The sequence below is a fragment of the Neophocaena asiaeorientalis genome, unplaced genomic scaffold, assembly GCF_003031525.2.
Source record: "Neophocaena asiaeorientalis asiaeorientalis breed wild unplaced genomic scaffold, Neophocaena_asiaeorientalis_V1.1 scaffold268, whole genome shotgun sequence".
NCBI classification, from domain to species: domain Eukaryota; kingdom Metazoa; phylum Chordata; class Mammalia; order Artiodactyla; family Phocoenidae; genus Neophocaena; species Neophocaena asiaeorientalis.
The window spans coordinates 6,826,403-6,843,944 of NW_020173979.1; the positions used below are offsets into that span (position 1 = coordinate 6,826,403).

Consider the following 17,542-nt stretch of genomic DNA (forward strand, 5'->3'; position numbering starts at 1 on the left):
ATGCTTATAATAGCCCCAATGAATACAAATCACTATCCCCACTTTGCATATGAGGAAACCGAGGCCCAGAGAGGTTACATCACTTGCTCAGGAGTTGGTAAGTGGCAGAACTGGGCTTCACACCCAAGCAATCAGCTTAGGTGAGCGTGTCCCAAATCCGCTGCATTCCAGGCCAGTACACTGAATAAACAGGCAGCCGGAACGTGGTGCTGGTCAGCCTTGCTCATATGGGGAGATCAAGGTTTACCTTCCTGTCTTCGGGAAAGAGAATCTCTGCTGTGTGTCAGGGTGGGAGGGCCTCCGAGGACAGAAAGGGGCTCCTAAAGTAGCCTGCAGGACTGTCAACAGAATCCTACTCAGGACACAAGTTGCTTTGTGTTTTGGATTCCACTGCCCTGACCTGGAGTATCTCTTCCCTCTTGGTAGGCTGCGCTGGTACGACAAAGACAGGGGTGCCTGGGATTCAGGGGGTACCCCGCCCATCGGTGATGAGATGGAGCCATTTTACTAATCTTCTTGGGGGAAAAACTGTTCTTCAACACACTGCTTAAGCAGAAAGCAAGAAACCAAGGAACGTGAGGGCAGGCGGGACTTCTCTGGGAGAGACAAAGGAAGACATTTTTGGTTACTGGAAATAGAGAGGGAGCTAGAGAGAGGCAAAGGGAGGGGAGGTGAGAGCAGCAAGATGTTGGGGACCACCCAGGCCACAACGTGGCCTCTTCCTGTGACCCCTCCCCACACTCCCAAACCCAAGAAATAAAAAAAGAGAAAAAAACTAAGGGAAATTGTTAAGAGCCTTGATGTGATGGAATTTCTTATGGAAACCAGCGAAGAGAGTGAGCATCTTTCCTGGATATCACGGGGCAAGAAAGCAGAGATCAAAAGATACAAGAGGAAGAAGCCACAGGAAGTCAGAAATCATGGGCAGGACGACAGGGCACAGACACACTGAGCGCCGAGCAGGGAGCCCCAGCTAACGTTTGGTTTTGCTTGGAAGGCTTGAAGGTGTCTAGATTGGGTTCATAGGAAAGAAAGATCTGAAGCCCAGCTTGCAAGCCTGTGTCTTGCCCAGGCCTCAGGCTACAGGGGAAAATGAATATAAAACTATTGGTTCCATCAACAAACATTGAGCACCTACTATGTGCCTGGCCCTCCCTGCTCTGGGCCCTGGGGATCCAGCAGTGAATCACATGGCCAAGGTCCCTGCCCTCCGGGGGACTGACGTTGCCTTAGGGGAACAGAACGCCAGGGAGTGATGAGGGCTATGGATAAAAAAGGGCAAAAACCAGAGACAACCCGAATGCCCATCAAGTGAGCGGACAAGACGATTATGGTGCAGCCACACGACCGCACGTCTACTCAGTAATAACAGGGATGAGCCACGGACACACACAGCAACGTGGGTGAATCTCATTGGTGTTAGGCTGAGTGAAAGAGGCCAGACACAAAAGAGCACAGGCTACCCTGTTCATAACACTACAGGGAAGACAAACCTAACCTCTAGCGGCAGAACGCAGATCAGCGGGGGGCTGGTATGAGGTTGCCATGGGGCCCAGGGGAGCTCCTGAGGGGTGGCAATGCTTTATATCGTGATTGTGTTGGTGCCCACTCAGATAGACACACTTTTCACATTTCAGGAATCAAACTGTACACGTAAAATGTGTGCATTGGGCGGCTAGTCATTTATGGCTAAATTCAGTTGACTGAAGCCAAATAAAGTAGAGTATGGGGATAAAGCATAAAGGAGTATCCAGTTTCAGAGTCCCTTGTCGGGAAAGGGCTCACGGAGGGCATGGCGTTTGGGTAGAGGCCTGACAAAAGGAAGGAAGGAGCCACCTGAATATCAGGGAGGAGCATTCCAGAAAGAGGGAACAGCCAGTGCCAAAGCTACGAGACAGAATGAGCTTGGCATGACGAGGGGAGAGCAAGCGGGCCAGCACCGCAGAGTTGGAGGGAGTACGGACAAGACCATGGGTCTGCAGGCTGCAGAGGGGACCAGCAGGCCACGGGGATGGATGCGCCCACTACAGATCACACTTCTGTCAGCCCTGGAGATGAGGCAGGGAACCCGACAGTCTTTGCCCTCAGAGAGCTGGCCTTCTAAAACTTCAGAGTTTCCTTTCAGTATGACGGTAGCCCGATGGAAGGTCTGCAGAGACGGATGCTCTGACGAACGGTTATAAAAGATGAGACCAGGGCTTCCCTGGTGGCGCAGTGGTTGAGAGTCTACCTGCCAATGCGGGGGACACGGGTTCGTGCCCCGGTCCGGGAGGATCCCACATGCCACGGAGCGGCTGGGCCCGTGAGCCATGGCCGCTGAGCCTGTGCGTCCGGAGCCTGTGCTCTGCAACGGGAGAGGCTGCAATAGTGAGAGGCCCGGGTACCACAAAAAAAAAACAACAAAAAAAGATGAGACCAGACCCTTTTTCTGTAATAAAAAGACAGCTTCTCACCTGGTGTGTTCACTGTGTCTGGTTCCCCTGAGGGCCCTCTGGGCTTGGCAGGGGCTTTGGCGGTTTGCTGGGTGAAGATAAGCAGCTGATGGGTCCTGCCAAGCCCCACCCCCTGCCCACCAACTCCGTTATCAAGCCTAAAAGTGCGGTTTTCGAAGGAGTGTGTTTTGAATGTCTGGGATGGGATGGGGGAATGTAGGGGGAAGGAAAAATGAATAGAAAAGGATCGACTGTTACTGCTAAAGAATGTTAGCACCAACTCTAACACCATGGTGAGATCCCAGCACCCCACGTTCTCAGAGGTGTTTCAGAGAGGGATTTCCACGAGAAAGATAAACTTTCTCATTTTTTTTTTTTGGCCACACCATGTGGCATGCTAGGATCCGACCAGGGATCGAACCCGTGCCCCCTGCGGTGGCAGCACGGAGTCCTAACCACTGGACCACCTGGGAAGTCCCAACACGGATAAACTTTAAGTAATAAGGCCAGGCCAGGGCAAGGCAGGGACAATGCATTCCCTGGTAGGTGGCCCTTCCTTCTTGGGAATTCTTAGAGGGGCCTAATGCCAGCGCCCGGCAGCCACACAAGGGCCAGCTCTGCCTTGTCCACTGCTGCAGCACCTCGACACACGGCACATAGTAGGTGCTCAATAAACGTTGGTGGAGTCCAAGGTTATGGCCTGCCTCTGATAGAATGATGTATCTATCTGAAGACAGGGTCTTCTTGGGAGATTGTTAACCCTCTCCCACGAAATTTTCGAGATCAGGGAGAAACAGTCGAAAACCCTAAGTCCTGATCTCCTATTTTCAAGACTTCCCCTCAGTACATAAAAAGTGTGTGTTCCCAGTTTCAAGGGTAATTCATAGCTTTGTGGTGTTTGACCACTCTTTTCCTTTTATTTAACGTGGATTCCTAGCAGGGGCTGTGTACACGCTGTAAATCTGCAAAAACTCAACCCAGGGTCACAGCTACTAAACCTCCAGAGGGGCTGCCCTCCTTGGTCCCTCCTGGCCTTGTAAGAGCCAGTTCTGAAAGGAAAAGCTACGTCCTCGTTGGTAAGTGACGGCTAAAGAAAAGCACCGTTCTTTAAAAAAAGGACAATCGTTATGTGAAGCTTCAACACAGTCCATACAAAAGGGGGATCTTCACTGCCCTCGGCTTGGAATGATCTTTCCCTCTCTTCCCTTTCTCTTTATCTGCTTAACTCACCTTCTAAGAGCCAGCTCGGGTAGCATCTCCTTCAGGAAGCTGCCCTAAAATCCTGCACAGGTTACAAGTGGTGGCCTATTTTCATGGTCTTAAACTACCTGTACCCAACTCTTTAGCTAACATTTGATGAGTTTATCATACAAGGGACAGGAACCAACTTCATAAATGATACACGGCATTGACTCTGAGAAATGTACAACGGAATAGCGCTAGCAGGATGCACGCTGTCCACCCCTGTCCCAGCCCACGAAGAGCCGGGCTCGGGCTGGACACGACTGGATGTCTGTGCAGTGTGCCCCAGGAGAGGCACCCCGATCCCCTGCCGCCTCGTATATTTATAAAAGGATTGAGAGGAGACAGGAATCCTGAGTTGTTTCCAATCCTTCCAATCCTGACCGAGTTGGAAGACTCTGATCTTTGCAATCTGGGTTAGAGCCTTGAGGAGGACCCATGAAAACTCAGTTTGCAAACCAGCGCTGGTTTCTGCCAGAGACCTTGCCATTTTCTCCCTGTAGAGACCGCTGGTTGCTAGGTGACCTGCGAGTGAGCGGTAAGGGTCATAACCAGTCAGACTAATCGACTGATCTCCATGGGGTGCTTCCTATTTCCTAGGCGTTATCTCATTTATTCCCACAACAACCTGATGAGGTACAGCCCTCATTTTACAGATGGCAAAGCTGAATCTAGAGAGTCTCATCCACCAACCTTCAGCTACTACAGAGCAGAGATAAGATTCAAACCCAGACCAAGCTGATCCTGGAACGTCAGTTCTAATCTTCCACTGGTACCGCGTCTTCCAGCTCTCCCTACGTGATGCTGCCCTTGTTGCTTAACTTGTCAGGTCCCTATCTTTTTAAATGCCTTTCATCTCTGCATCCCCAGTACTGACATTCAGTGAATATTTGTTGAGCACATGAATGGACCGATTTCATATTTCGTCTTCCCACAAGGCTATGCCCTCATCATGCTGCCTTTTGATCCAACCCAGGAGAAGGGTGGAAGGTACTGCTCTGAAGACCTAGTCAGCCACAGCGTATGGGTCAAGTTCAGCAATAGTGATGAACATCTCAAGGCTATTCCAAGGTGTGCCAAAGCTCTACGATGAGGTCAGAAGAATGGAAGTTTTTCCCTCTCAGTGCCTTTCTGATGTGATTTCTTATTTACCGCACATTCCCATTTAATTGTCTTTAGACGGTGGTTTATCAACAACGTCACGTTTGGCCCCGTGCCCTCCTAAGATCGACAGGAGGGTCTTATGTGGGCTGCTTGTGAAAATAAATCAAATGTATCACTGAGGAGAGGGAGTAAACTGGGAACGTGTCTAGTCACAAAATGCCTTCCCAAGCACAAAAGCGGAACAGAATCATGGGCACTGGTGGCTTCTCTCAAAGCTGGGCCTAAACCTTTCACCAGGCTGCACTGTGACCCTGGGCAAGTTACTTCAACTCTCTGAGTCTCTGCTCTCTAATCCCTAAGATGCCGACAGTAACATTTCCTACCTCTGAGGGTCGCTGTGAGTCCAGCCCAGCTCACAGTAAGCACCAGATCAATACCAGCTATTCTTATGGCTGTTGTTATTGTTACATAAATGTGACATATTGTAACTCCTTTATGCTAGCAATTCTACTCTTAAGAATTCATCATAAGGAAATTATTAAAAACTAAATAAATATTGAGCTGCATGAGGTGCTTGTATATTTCGGAGATTAATCCTTTGTCAATAGCTTTGTAGTACAGTCTGAAGTCAGGGCGCCTGATTCCTCCAGCTCCGTTTTTCTTTCTCAAGATTGCTTTGGCTATTTGGGGTCTTTTGTGTTTCCATACAAAAACAAACAACCCAATCCAAAAATGGGCAGAAGATCTAAATAGACATTTCTCCAAAGAAGATATACAGACTGCCAACAAACACATGAAAGGATGCTCAACATCACTAATCATTAGAGAAATGCACATCAAAACTACAATGAGGTATCACCTCACACCGGTCAGAATGGCCATCATCAGAAAATCTACAAAACTATAGAATGAGTTATTTTTGAGGCATTTAAAATGAGTTTATGGAAGAATATTCAAATTTAGAAAGTTGTTCCCTACTTATCATTATGCAAAGAATCAGAGTAAAAAGCGTATTTATGGTATGATCCTATATTTGTAAAAATGATTAATGTATGTGAACAGAAAATATACTAAAAATGTTAATGTTTTCTATTTTTCCTATCATTGGCATATATTCTTCTTATAATGAGAAAACCACAAATAAAAGTTATCTTTTAATAAAACAGTTGGAATTTGTTTTGTTTTGTTTGTTTGGGAGCTTGTGGGGTTTGCATTACGGATGCTTTGAAAAACATGATGATAGTTTATACCATTTCTTTGTGCCAGTCCAGTTGTAAGTGCTTTATAAAGATTACCTCGTTTACATCTAACAACAATGCTATGAATGTATAATATTATTATCTCCATCTTATAGATGAAGTAATCAGGGCACAGAGAGGCTGAGGGACTTGCCCAAGGTCACACAGCTTGGAAATACTGGAGGTTAAAATTCAAGATCAGGCAGTCTGGACTGGTCCACACCCTTACGCCCATGCTTGTCTATGTCTGGAACAGCTGCATAGGCATTCCACAGAATGTTTATTTAAACTTTATTTTTGTGAATTTATATGTTTAAAAAATTATATTTAAATACCCTCCCTGACTTGACATATACAGTAGGATCTAGTTATCTGAGGATATTTGGAATTAATAAAAGGCCACTTAAAATGGATGCTCTTAACATTGATTGATTCGGAATTTACCTTGAAAAGTAAAACTGTAATTATGAAAGTATTTTTTACCTGATATCTAGGAATATTCAGGTTATACTTGCAACTACGCTCTCATTTTTAGAACGAACGCTGAGGTTTCCTACGTACACAAACATGAGACACCAAACATTTCATTGTCCCTCCACTTCACTGATTGCAAAATGCATCCTGTTTTCAGAGATGTCAAAAGATGAGCATCGTGTGTATCTCAGAGTTGATGAAATACTCGAGAACAATGCAGCATCCCTGTAGCTTGACTGGTGCAACACAATCAAATGTAAACATACTGGAGGTCTTCATCAAATTTTCCAGGACCTCTCTTTACGATATTAGAACCGCCCTCTTGGAAGCGCTGATCTTGTCGCCTTCCTTGCCACTTCTCTCTGCCACAGTATCTAACTGTGCTACCTCAGCCAGATCTGCATTTACCCAAGGCTTCCCTGGGCACTTACAGGCAGATCTCCAGCATCACTTTTGTTGACTTAATGAAATTCTCGTCTTGGGCTTGAGTTGTAATTTTACTCTGTCAGCATTCATGTTGACATTGTACTGCAGGATGTTCCTGGAAATGACTGCCGGCAGAGAGGAGAAAAAGGAGGTGCCAGTCTGCTGTGTTCAGTGCGTACCAGCTTTGTGACCCTAAACTCTGCCTCAGTTCTTTTGTCTGTAAAATGGGGCTGCTCCTAATGGTGCCTACCTCACAGGGTTGTTGTGAAGAGAAAATAATTCATGTGAAACAGTCCTTGGCACACTGGAGCCCTCAAATAATGCTGACTATTATTATTATAACTAGTGTTAAATGGGGAGGGATCTCTGAGTGGAGAACATTTTTATAAGAGATCAGATGACTGAGAGTAATTTTTGTCTTCTAACATCTTTGGCTTCCCTACAAACATCTGTACTGAGGGGGGCTTCAATGAACATTTTAAAGCTGTTAATTTTTGTGAAGATCTTGGAATAAATCTTTTCTAAATATCTCTGAACACAGATCTGAACTTCTGTTACTCTGCTGTGTATTAGAAAACTTCAAGATCTGCACTGGGCTTTCTTTGAATCCACCTGATGTGTGTCTGCTCAGATAAGGTTGTATAAGCAACTGCGCTGGTGGATCCTGCAAGCAAATGCCAGGCAGAGCAGAGGTTCAAGTTCGTGTCAGGATGTTAAACCACGAATGCAGTTTCAAATGAACATGTAATTGCACCCCAATGTTCACAGTAGCACTATTTACAATAGCCAAGATACAGAAGCAACCTAAGTGTCCATCAACAGATGAATGGATAAAGAAGATGTGGTGTATATATACAATGGAATACTACTCAGCCATATAAAAGAATGAAATTTTGACATTTGCAGCTACATGGATGGACTTGGAGGGCATTATGCTAAATGAAGTAAGTCAGACAGAGAAAGACAAATAATGTATGATACCACTTATATGTGGAACCTAAAAAATATAACAAACTAGTGACTATAAGAAAAAAGAAGTGGACTCACGGACATAGAGAACAAACTGGTAGTCACCAGTGGGGAGAGGGAAGACGGGAGGAGAAATATAGGGGTAGGGGAGTAAGAGGTACAAACTATTAGGTATAAAATAAGCTACAAGGATATATTGTACAACGTGGGGAATATAGCCAATATTTTCTAATAACTATAAATAGAGTACAACCTTTAAAAATTGTGAATCACTATGTTGTAACCTGTAACTTATATAATATTGTACACGACTATACTTCAATTAAAAAAAAAGAACATGTAGCATGTTCCAGAATGGTGTTTTTTTTTTTTTTTTAATAAAGAGTTTCACAGCTTATTTTAAGTTTGGGGTGCAACCTCTCTACTTCTGTATCTAAGGCAAGGGATGTGAGTAGATATTTTAAGTGATTTAACCTTGAAACGATTATTTTCTATCTCTCCTCCTTCAAGTTTGTGGATCAATTTAATTGAAGACCAGCCAGAGCCTGTAAGGGAAATGATGAAAGAAAATACAGTTGCTCTTTGCAACTGCTTATATATATTCACTGTGATTTTTCTCAAAGCTGTGCAGACAAAACAAAGTACATAAATAAATTGAATCCTGAGAGTGCTATAAGATTAGAGTCATCATCTATAACCTCTTAATGCTTGTTTTACTCAAAATAGACCCAAGCTTGTCACAGACCTACTTTTCTTAAAGACAGAGAGATTACTAAAATTAAGAAAAGTATAAAGAATATGGTGACAAATCACCCATATTTCAACCACTCAAATGAATAAATGTTAGCATTGTGTCATATTTATTTTCAGTCTTTGTACGTGTGTGAGCAGGCATGTCTTAGAGATGGGGAAGGGCCTGCCTTACCTTTAATGTTTTATTATGGATAAAAACAAGTACTTTTTTTTTTTGACAGGAGGCAAAATACACAGAATTTACTTTTCATTCTAGGGTGTGGCAGGCAGATGATCCTTCAGGAAACTGTATTTTATTTTACTTTTTATACAGTAGGTTCTTATTAGTTATCTATTTTATACATATTAGTGTATGTATGTCAATCCCAATCTCCCAGTTCATCCCACCTTCACCACACATCCCACCGCCCCGCTGAACAAGTACCTTTTTTTGTGTGTGTGTGGTACGCGGGCCTCTCACTGTTGTGGCCTCTCCCGTTGCGGAGCACAGGCTCCGGACGCGCAGGCTCAGCGGCCATGGCTCACGGGCCCAGCCGCTCCGCAGCATGTGGGATCCTCCCGGACCAGAGCACGAACCCGCGTCCCCTGCATCGGCAGGCGGACTCTCAACCACTGCGCCACCAGGGAAGCCCTTTGAACAAGTACCTTTTAAACCTAATTCTCAGTCCTGTTCTCCTCACCTATTTCTACGGGTGACTAATCTCATGAGTTTAGTTTCTCTCTCTGTGTCTCTGTCTCAATCTGTATACATGATTATTAACGCACACACATATAAACATATATATATATACACACATACAATAAACATACATATACAGAGATCAAAACATTACAATAACGAATACGGATTTGAATTATAAACCATGCTTATACTAATAAAACTGTCACATTGATTTGTTTTATATATGGGGTTCTACAGAAGATTTCACTTGAAGATTAAGGTCTTTGTCTGGAAAATTTGAAACTCTTGACTTACAGCACCTCTGAGACTCTGCTCAGTCAAAATATGTGGTTTGGTGCTGCCCCCTTTTACTCATCCCTGCTTTCTCTGTTTCTATCTTTCTCCCCGAGTTCCATGTTCTCAATAATTGACTTTTTTGAAAAACATTCAGCGTGCCCTCCCCGTGCATGCCCCTCAATACAAGGTCCCTTGTAAAACTCAAGCATCTTCTGAGATTTTTCCCGCTTGGTGACTGCCCAGGAGGGTACCCACTGATTTAATTGGCAGTTTCCATTCCCATCAGGAGGCCACCAGATAATCACAAGGGGTGTCCTGAGAAAGACCTTTCCAGAAGCACTTTTAGTCCAATAAAGAAGAAACCAAGGTTCTCTTGGTTTCACAAACTCTTTCTCCATACCTCAAGCTCTTTTGCAAAGGAAGGGTCTGAAAAACATGCCTGTAAAAATATGCCTCCCTTCAAAATGAAATTAAAATGCTATGTGGTGGGCTATGCAAGCTGACAGCCCCAAACCCTGGTATTCTCTCCCCACTAAGATCCCAGAACACAGCTCTGCAGGAAGACAGAAGTCCAAGGAGAGCCTGTCTGCCTGGATCATGGGCACTGGACAGGGGCACAGTGACAGAAGCAGGCTGCTCAGAACACGTGGGCGTCCCACCGACCCAGGGATCCAGTTACTTCCACCTCTAATGGAAACTGTGTGCAGTTGACTTGTTTGGGCAAGAGAGAAGGGGACAAGGAAAGAGGGAATTCATTTTCAAACAAGGCTCTGAATTGGAAAGGGATAAACCGAGCTGGCGAACAGCTAACCCCACTCATCGCTATTTATAAATCTGCTTTGAAAAAACGTCATTTAGGGGAATTCTGCTGAAGAGGACAATAGGAATGTTTGCTCGGCTCATTTGATCTTGGTCTACACATGCTTGATCTGCCATATTTGCATTTCTTTGGTATGATCATGGGGCAATTTGTGGTCTCTTAAATCGTTCCCTTCTATCGTTCAATGAATGTGTGGATAGTTTTGTTTCCCATCCCACAGACACACCTCAGAGTAAAGCACTGGGGTTGACAGTGTCTGCTTCTATCTTAGCGTCATTTAATCCCTACTACCTGCATCTAATCAACCCTTACAGCTGGAGCTGTAAGCCCACCCCACACGTTCAAGTTGCCTCTGGAAGTGACTGGGCTCATGGCTCCATCAGTCTGAGTGAGGAAACAGGCGTTTTTAATACTCCCTAAACAGGACCGGGGAGAAGGTGAAGTCCCAGCAGACCTCCCCAGCGTTAACTGCATCTTGTTGGTTCGGTTAATCATGTACCTAATTTGCCGATTATTGACTTGTTCTCACGCAGGATTTTACTTGGCTTGACATATCAGTAGCAATCAGTGATGAACTGTCAAGGAAACCTGCTCCCTGCCTTAACCACCAAGATGCTCACTTGCATCAACCGCTTCTGAGATTTCCTTTGATCCCTAGCAGTGCATCCAGCTCAGATGATGATGATGATGACGATCTTTAAGTCTCACCTGTTTCCCTTCTAGAACTGGGCTCAAGCAAACCTGACACAGTTCGTAGGATTTCAAATACTCGGCAAGATGGACTAGGCTACCTTACATACACCAGCCCCATGAGAATTTGACTTGGTAGGTTGACAATGGCTTAAATGGCTTAGATCAACTTTTGTTTTTCTTTTTTGTCTAGGTCTTAAAAAAATGGAATGCCGGGCACCAAAATGCTGCATTTAAAAGACAATGGGGGCTTCCCTGGTGGCGCAGCTGGTTGAGAGTCCACCTGCTGATGCAGGGGACACAAGTTCGTGTCCCGGTCCGGGAAGATCCCACATGCCGCGGAGCGGCTGGGCCCGTGAGCCATGGCCGCTGAGCCTGCGCGTCCGGAGCCTGTGCTCCGCAACGGGAGAGGCCACAACAGTGAGAAGCCCGCGTACCGCAAAAAAAAAAAAAAAAGACAATGGGATAGCTACCTTTCTGACAGACAAGGATTAAACAATGATATCCAGTTTATGCAAGAGTTCAAGTAAATAATATGGGCACCTACTGCCGCTGGTGGGCAGGAGAGTAGGGAGGGTAATTGGTATAAACTTTCAGAAGGAAAATTTGGCAATTAGTATCAAATCCTTAAGGGTTACTTTCAGGAAAAGAACTAAGGGTGTACACAAAGACTAGCCATGAGGACAGGTCTCCCAACATTTTATCGTTAAGGCATAAGGGCCTTTCATTGGGATATCTGGTGCCCCTCTACCCAGGAACCTCAGAGGACTGTAATTCCAGGTCCATGGAAGTAGGATCTGACTTGCTTTGGTCCATATGAGAAGGGCTTAAATGATATGTGACATTTTCAAGCAGAAGTCTTTTGGGATTGGTGCATAACTCACCATCTTCTCCTTCCTTTGCGATGGGGTACTAGTTATGTTCCTGACAGTGGAAATTCCACAGGTCCGTGCCTTTGAATGAGACTGACATAGAGCAAAGCCCAATATCACCCAAAGTGAACACGTGAAGTAGGATGTTCCCAACCTCAACATGTTTGCCATTTGGGGTTGGATAACTCCTTGTTGTGGAGAGTTCTCCTGTGCGTGTTTAGCAGCATCCCACCTGCCACTGCCTGCCAGGAGCAACCTCTCCCCAGGGTGACAACCCAAAATATTTCCAGACACTGAAGAATGCCTCTGGGGTGGGGAAGAATTGCCCTGTGTTGAGAACCACTGATATAAACAAGAAATAGCCTCTGTTGCTTTAAGCCACTTAGATGCTGAGTTTTTGTTGTTTTTTTTTATACTGCCACTGATATCCTTTTTTTTTTTTTTTTTTTTTTTTTTTTTTTTTGACTGTATCCGCTGCATGGGCAGGCGGACTCTCAACCACTGCACCACCAGGGAAGCCCGTGCCACTGATAATCTTTTACTATAGCAAAAACACTATATAACTGTTCAGCAAAAGGGGACTGCTTCCAATTACAGGTGTTTTTACTTCCTTTTGTTTTTCTGTGCTTTTAAAATTTTTCTGTAATGAAAACAATTTGTCCTCTGATAAGAAGAAAAAAACGAGAAAATTAATCTTATCTTAAAAACCTATATTTACATCATTGCTTATCGATAGACAGTATTGACTAGGGCCACGCAGGACTTCTAAGTACAATGAAACACTAGTGTACCATATCTTTATATTGCGCTTCTGTTTGCAGAGTGTTTTCCCATCCTCCCTTTTTTGTGGTAGGGGTAGTGTAATTATAGCAACACTGTGAGGCAGGGAACACAGGTAGACAGGGAAACTGAGGCTAAGAGAGGTTAAGGCGCATGTCCGAGGACGCCTGGTTAGCACGTAGCAGGGACTCCATCCTCAGTTTTCTAATTCCAGGACCTTCTCCCCTATGCCATGCTACCTCTGTACTGTATCACTGTAGAAAGCCACGTTCAAAAAGTCAACTGGGACAGACTCTGATTCTTTGGGAAATTTAAACAGGTAAGAAAGGATTCTCCCCTGTATTTAATATCCTTGGACAAGGATACCAAACCTTGTAGGCACTTGGTCAGAGCATGATACTCAATAAAATTTAAGCACAGCCATTCATGCAATGCAGCCAAGAGAATTTCATACTCCTCCCCCTCCCCACTTCTTCCTCTTTCTCTCTTTTCAGCTCAAATGAGTCACCTTGGCTAGCCTGCCAATCCCCATAGAACTTATGTTCCTTGATAGGATATGCCAATAGAAATGAAAAATTCTATAATGGTTTGAGACGTGAGTTAGTCACCTATCACTGCGAGGGGCTAAGCTCCATCTCCTCCAGGAAACGTAGCTCATCAAATGGACACGAATGCACGTTATGATAGCGAATGATCGCGAGAATGCGTGGGGAGTCGTCTTCTCCTCTCCTGCTTTTTTTAAGAAGCGCCCCTGTATTGTACCTGTCTTGTGCATTCTAGGCATCTGCACCTTGTCTTGCTTACCGGACCCTCCGACGCACGCTAAACTCCCAAACTGGGAGCTGGACGGCAACCCTCTGTGCACACCTACTGTCCCCGGAGTGGAGCTATTCTGAGACGCCGATCACTAGAACAATCACCGGCTTAGCAGGAGATGGACAGCGTGGTGTAGCCACAAAAGAAGGAGAGACATTGTCATTGAGGGTTTGAGTCCTGAAAGTCAGAACAGCGGGGAACCTGGGAAGAGTACGTTTTCTGCCTGCTGTCCACTATCACTCAGTTTCAGAGGGTTACCTACTTGACTTGCCATGATCACTGGCCCTTCCATGATTCTGCTCAGAGCATGCAAGCGAAGGGGGATAGCAGTGCTTCAAAACAATGTCAAAAGGGAGAGGTTCCCCCACCACCACCACCCACCCCCCGCCGCAAAGCTCCTGGCATCCAAGGGGCTGACAGGGAAGTTATGCTCAGCTGTGCCCAGAGGCATGTTCCTACTTACTCAAATAATGCCAACAAGTAGATTTCACTGCTGTCAATCTTTCATTATGCTACAGTAGAAAGAGTGGAGCCTGAAGGTCAGGGAGACCCCCTAACAATTTGCATAACTTCCCAGACCAGCACCCTGAACCTGGCCAGAAGTTACAGAAATGCCTCAGGGACTCCTCTTAGCTGAATCCTTCTCTTTCTCTTGATGAGAATCTCTTAAAGGACAGATGTGATTTTTGTAACAGGAGTTCTGCTTGGTCATGGGCTATGTTAACTCATCTCTAGATAATCAGTGCTTAGACCAATAAATATTTTTCTGGATGGATGGATGGAGGAGGACTTATTGATTACCACTTTACACATTGATCCCTATAGCATGGGCTGTGTATGTTAATATAAACCTACACAGCTCTCCCTGCTCAAAAAAGAAGTAGTCCTTTTAGTCCCTTATATCGATCGTTTCAGGCTGTAAAGATGGGACCGCAAATAAATTTCATCTTGAGAGCCAACACCAGTCAATTGGTGGTGGCTGCCTTTAGGGTTCTCTTGGAGGTATCTGTGCACCGAGTTTAGTGAGGAAAAAGTGCAGTCATCGATTAGCAATGTCTGCTGTGAGCTAAGGCCAAAGAAACGGTGGCCTGACTGCTCTGCATTTGCCAATGGGTTTAAAGCTTTAAATTCTTCCAGCTGAATTTTCTGGATGAATACCTTCCCAACACATGTTTAAAAAGGTCAGCTTTGACTGGATATAATGGGTGGTTAAGGGTGTTTTTCCCTCCACTGGTGTATTTTCCTAATGTACTTCTTTATATACTTGCTGGATTTGAGCGCAAATGAGGTGGGAAAACACTGCTTGGTTTTCCTTAGGATATACAATTCTTATTGGAAAAGAAAACCAAACTAGATGAGGGTGAATTTATCCCAAGTGGGACGTATAAGAAAATCTCTATCAGGAAAAATGAAAGGAGGGATGAGAAGAAAAACAATGAAATCCATATTCTCATCTAATCTTGTCATTCCAAACCCTGGGAATAATCTCACTTATGCAGTGTCAAGCACTCCCCAAGGCACGTAGTACGGGGAAGCACAGGGAAGCCACAGAGAAATGGTTGCTGAATTTTGGTTAATGTTACGTCACTCTTTTCAAACACAGTGGGATGTCTCCTAGTGATGTTTTAACAAATAACTAGACCCCTTGAACAAAAAGTACCCAAGGATGAGCAAAGGTCTGGCAAAGGTGACGTCATCAGGTGGGGAGGTAACCGTTTTCTTTTTCTGAGAAATCGTTCCCATAACATAAATTTCACCACTTTACAGTGTGGCAGTTTTTAGTATATTCACTCTGTTGTGCAGCCATCACCGCTATCTAATTTCAGAGCATTTACATCACCCCGAAAAGAAACCCCAAAGGTATTAGCAGTCAGTCCCGATTCTTTCCTCCCTCTCCCCTGGCAATCACTAATCTCCTTTTTGTCTCTATGGATTTGCCTATTCCAGACAATACAAATGGAATCAAACGATATGTAGCCTTCTGTATCTGGCTTCTTTCATTTAGCATAACATTTTCAAGAGTCATCCATGTTGTAGCAGGTAACAATATTTCATTCCCTTTTTTTTAAAAAAAATATTTCATTCCCTTTTATGTTTGAATACTATCCCATGGTAGGGACAGATCACATTTTGTTTCTCCATTCATTAGTTGATGGACATTTGGGTTGTTTCCACTTTGGGGCTATTATGAATAAACACTGCTATGAACATTTGTGCATATTGTTAAATGAGAAATAAAGTTTTCAATTCTCTGTCGGAATACACCTATTAGTGGAGCTGCTGGATCATACTGTAATTCTTTGTTTAACTTTTGGAAGAACTATTGAATTCTTTTCCACAGTGGCCCTCCGTTTTACATTCCCACGGAGCACACAGGAGAGTTCCAACTGTTATTGTCCATCCTTTAGTTATAACCATCCTAGTGGGTGTGAAGTGTTTTTTTTTTTTTTTTTTTTAAACTCATGGCTATATCAAGCATGTTCCTACCTGGGCATGAGACGGTGGAAGTCCTCTTCTTATGTAAACACCGAAGAGAGCATCCTTCCCGAGGGAGATATTGAACTTTAAGAACTGGGGTTGACTGATGTGAATCTGTGATCTCCAAAACACACCAGGTGGGACTTCTTGGGTCACCCGCCGACCAACTTCCGCTTCGCCACTGTCTATGCTGCTGTTCTTCAAGAACCAGGGCACTGGAAAATAGGAATTGACACCAAGTCCATGACATGTGTACACATTAGTTGGCTCTACATTTCTGTTTGATTATATGCCAGTATTTAAAAAATATATGATGGTGAAACCCATGGCAAATCTCTCTTTAGGTCACAACTTAAAATATCTAGGTTTTAAATAATAATCCTAGAAACTCATACCCCAGGGCATCTGAAATATTGGCACAGCGCTTGCTAAACTTCTGAGATCACTCTTTACTGATCAACTATCATAAGAGCTGGAGTCTGATAAGTACGTGTAAACTCCAAATGTGACTGGGATGTAAAATGATCAGTAGGGAAGGGGAGAGTGATATTAATTTGGCACCAGATTTAATTCTTGCAGCTGTTAATTATTCTTTCCTGCCACAAACAAGTCCAATATACTCTGACATTCTCATAAATTAATAAAAAAGAGCCAGCAGTGAACAAACATCAGTCCAAAATAAATAAAATAACTCAACAGAAAATGCTGACTTGCTCTAAGGCTGACCCAACATTGGGTGTCGCCCCTTCCCCGCTTAAGAGGAGGGACTTAAGAACCGTGTGGAAACCACACCCCCCTCACGGTGACACTGGTGCATCTCTGTTGCGTCATTTGAAATCACTCATATAGGAACCACTGGTTGCCCATACTCAACAACCTTCAGAACTTTAACAACAGGAGCTCCAGAAATTCCTCTTTTAAAAGAGGGTTTCTTAATAACAACGAACTAGCCAGGGTCTCCTACACTTCGTAGGGTGGTTTCCTTTATGAACACAGAATTAAGAAAAAGCTGGGAGTTACTAGAAGTTGCTCAAGAAAAGTTAACTGATCTCTCAGGGCCTCATCATCATCCTCTCTAAAATGGGAACAAAACCTTGATGGAAGCTAGTTTTACATAGGTCACTTGTGATTCCTTCAAATGGATTCTGAACTTGAAAAGAAATATAAAACCACAATCTCCTATCGTCTTGAGAACTTCTAAACCAGCTGAAACCAAATACAGAAAGAACTGAAGACATTTTGGTTTTGAGGGTCTTTGCACTTTTTGATTGATCACTTTGGCGGCCTTGTGGATCTAAAACTTCTTCAGTCTCGTGGGCAAAGGATGGGAAGCCAGCTCCCTCCTGCATTCTGTAATGGACGAACTCTTCTGAATATATTCATCTGTATTTGGCCACAATCCATTGCAGAAGGTTTGGATGGTCAAGAGAGATCATAAGGTTGCAGAAGACTGGCATGAAAGGTGAGTGAGGCATTCTGACTTAGCTGAC

General features: G+C 44.2%; 1 protein-coding gene across 1 annotated transcript in view; it reads right to left on the bottom strand.

Annotated features, from left to right (window-relative positions):
* TENM2 (teneurin transmembrane protein 2) overlaps positions 1-17,542 on the bottom strand; it is a 979,370-nt gene that overhangs the window by 196,265 nt on the left and 765,563 nt on the right. Inside the window, exon 7 of the mRNA XM_024753416.1 lies at positions 16,062-16,267. Coding sequence (XP_024609184.1) covers positions 16,062-16,267 — 206 coding nt within the window. The remainder of the gene's footprint in view (positions 1-16,061; positions 16,268-17,542) is intronic.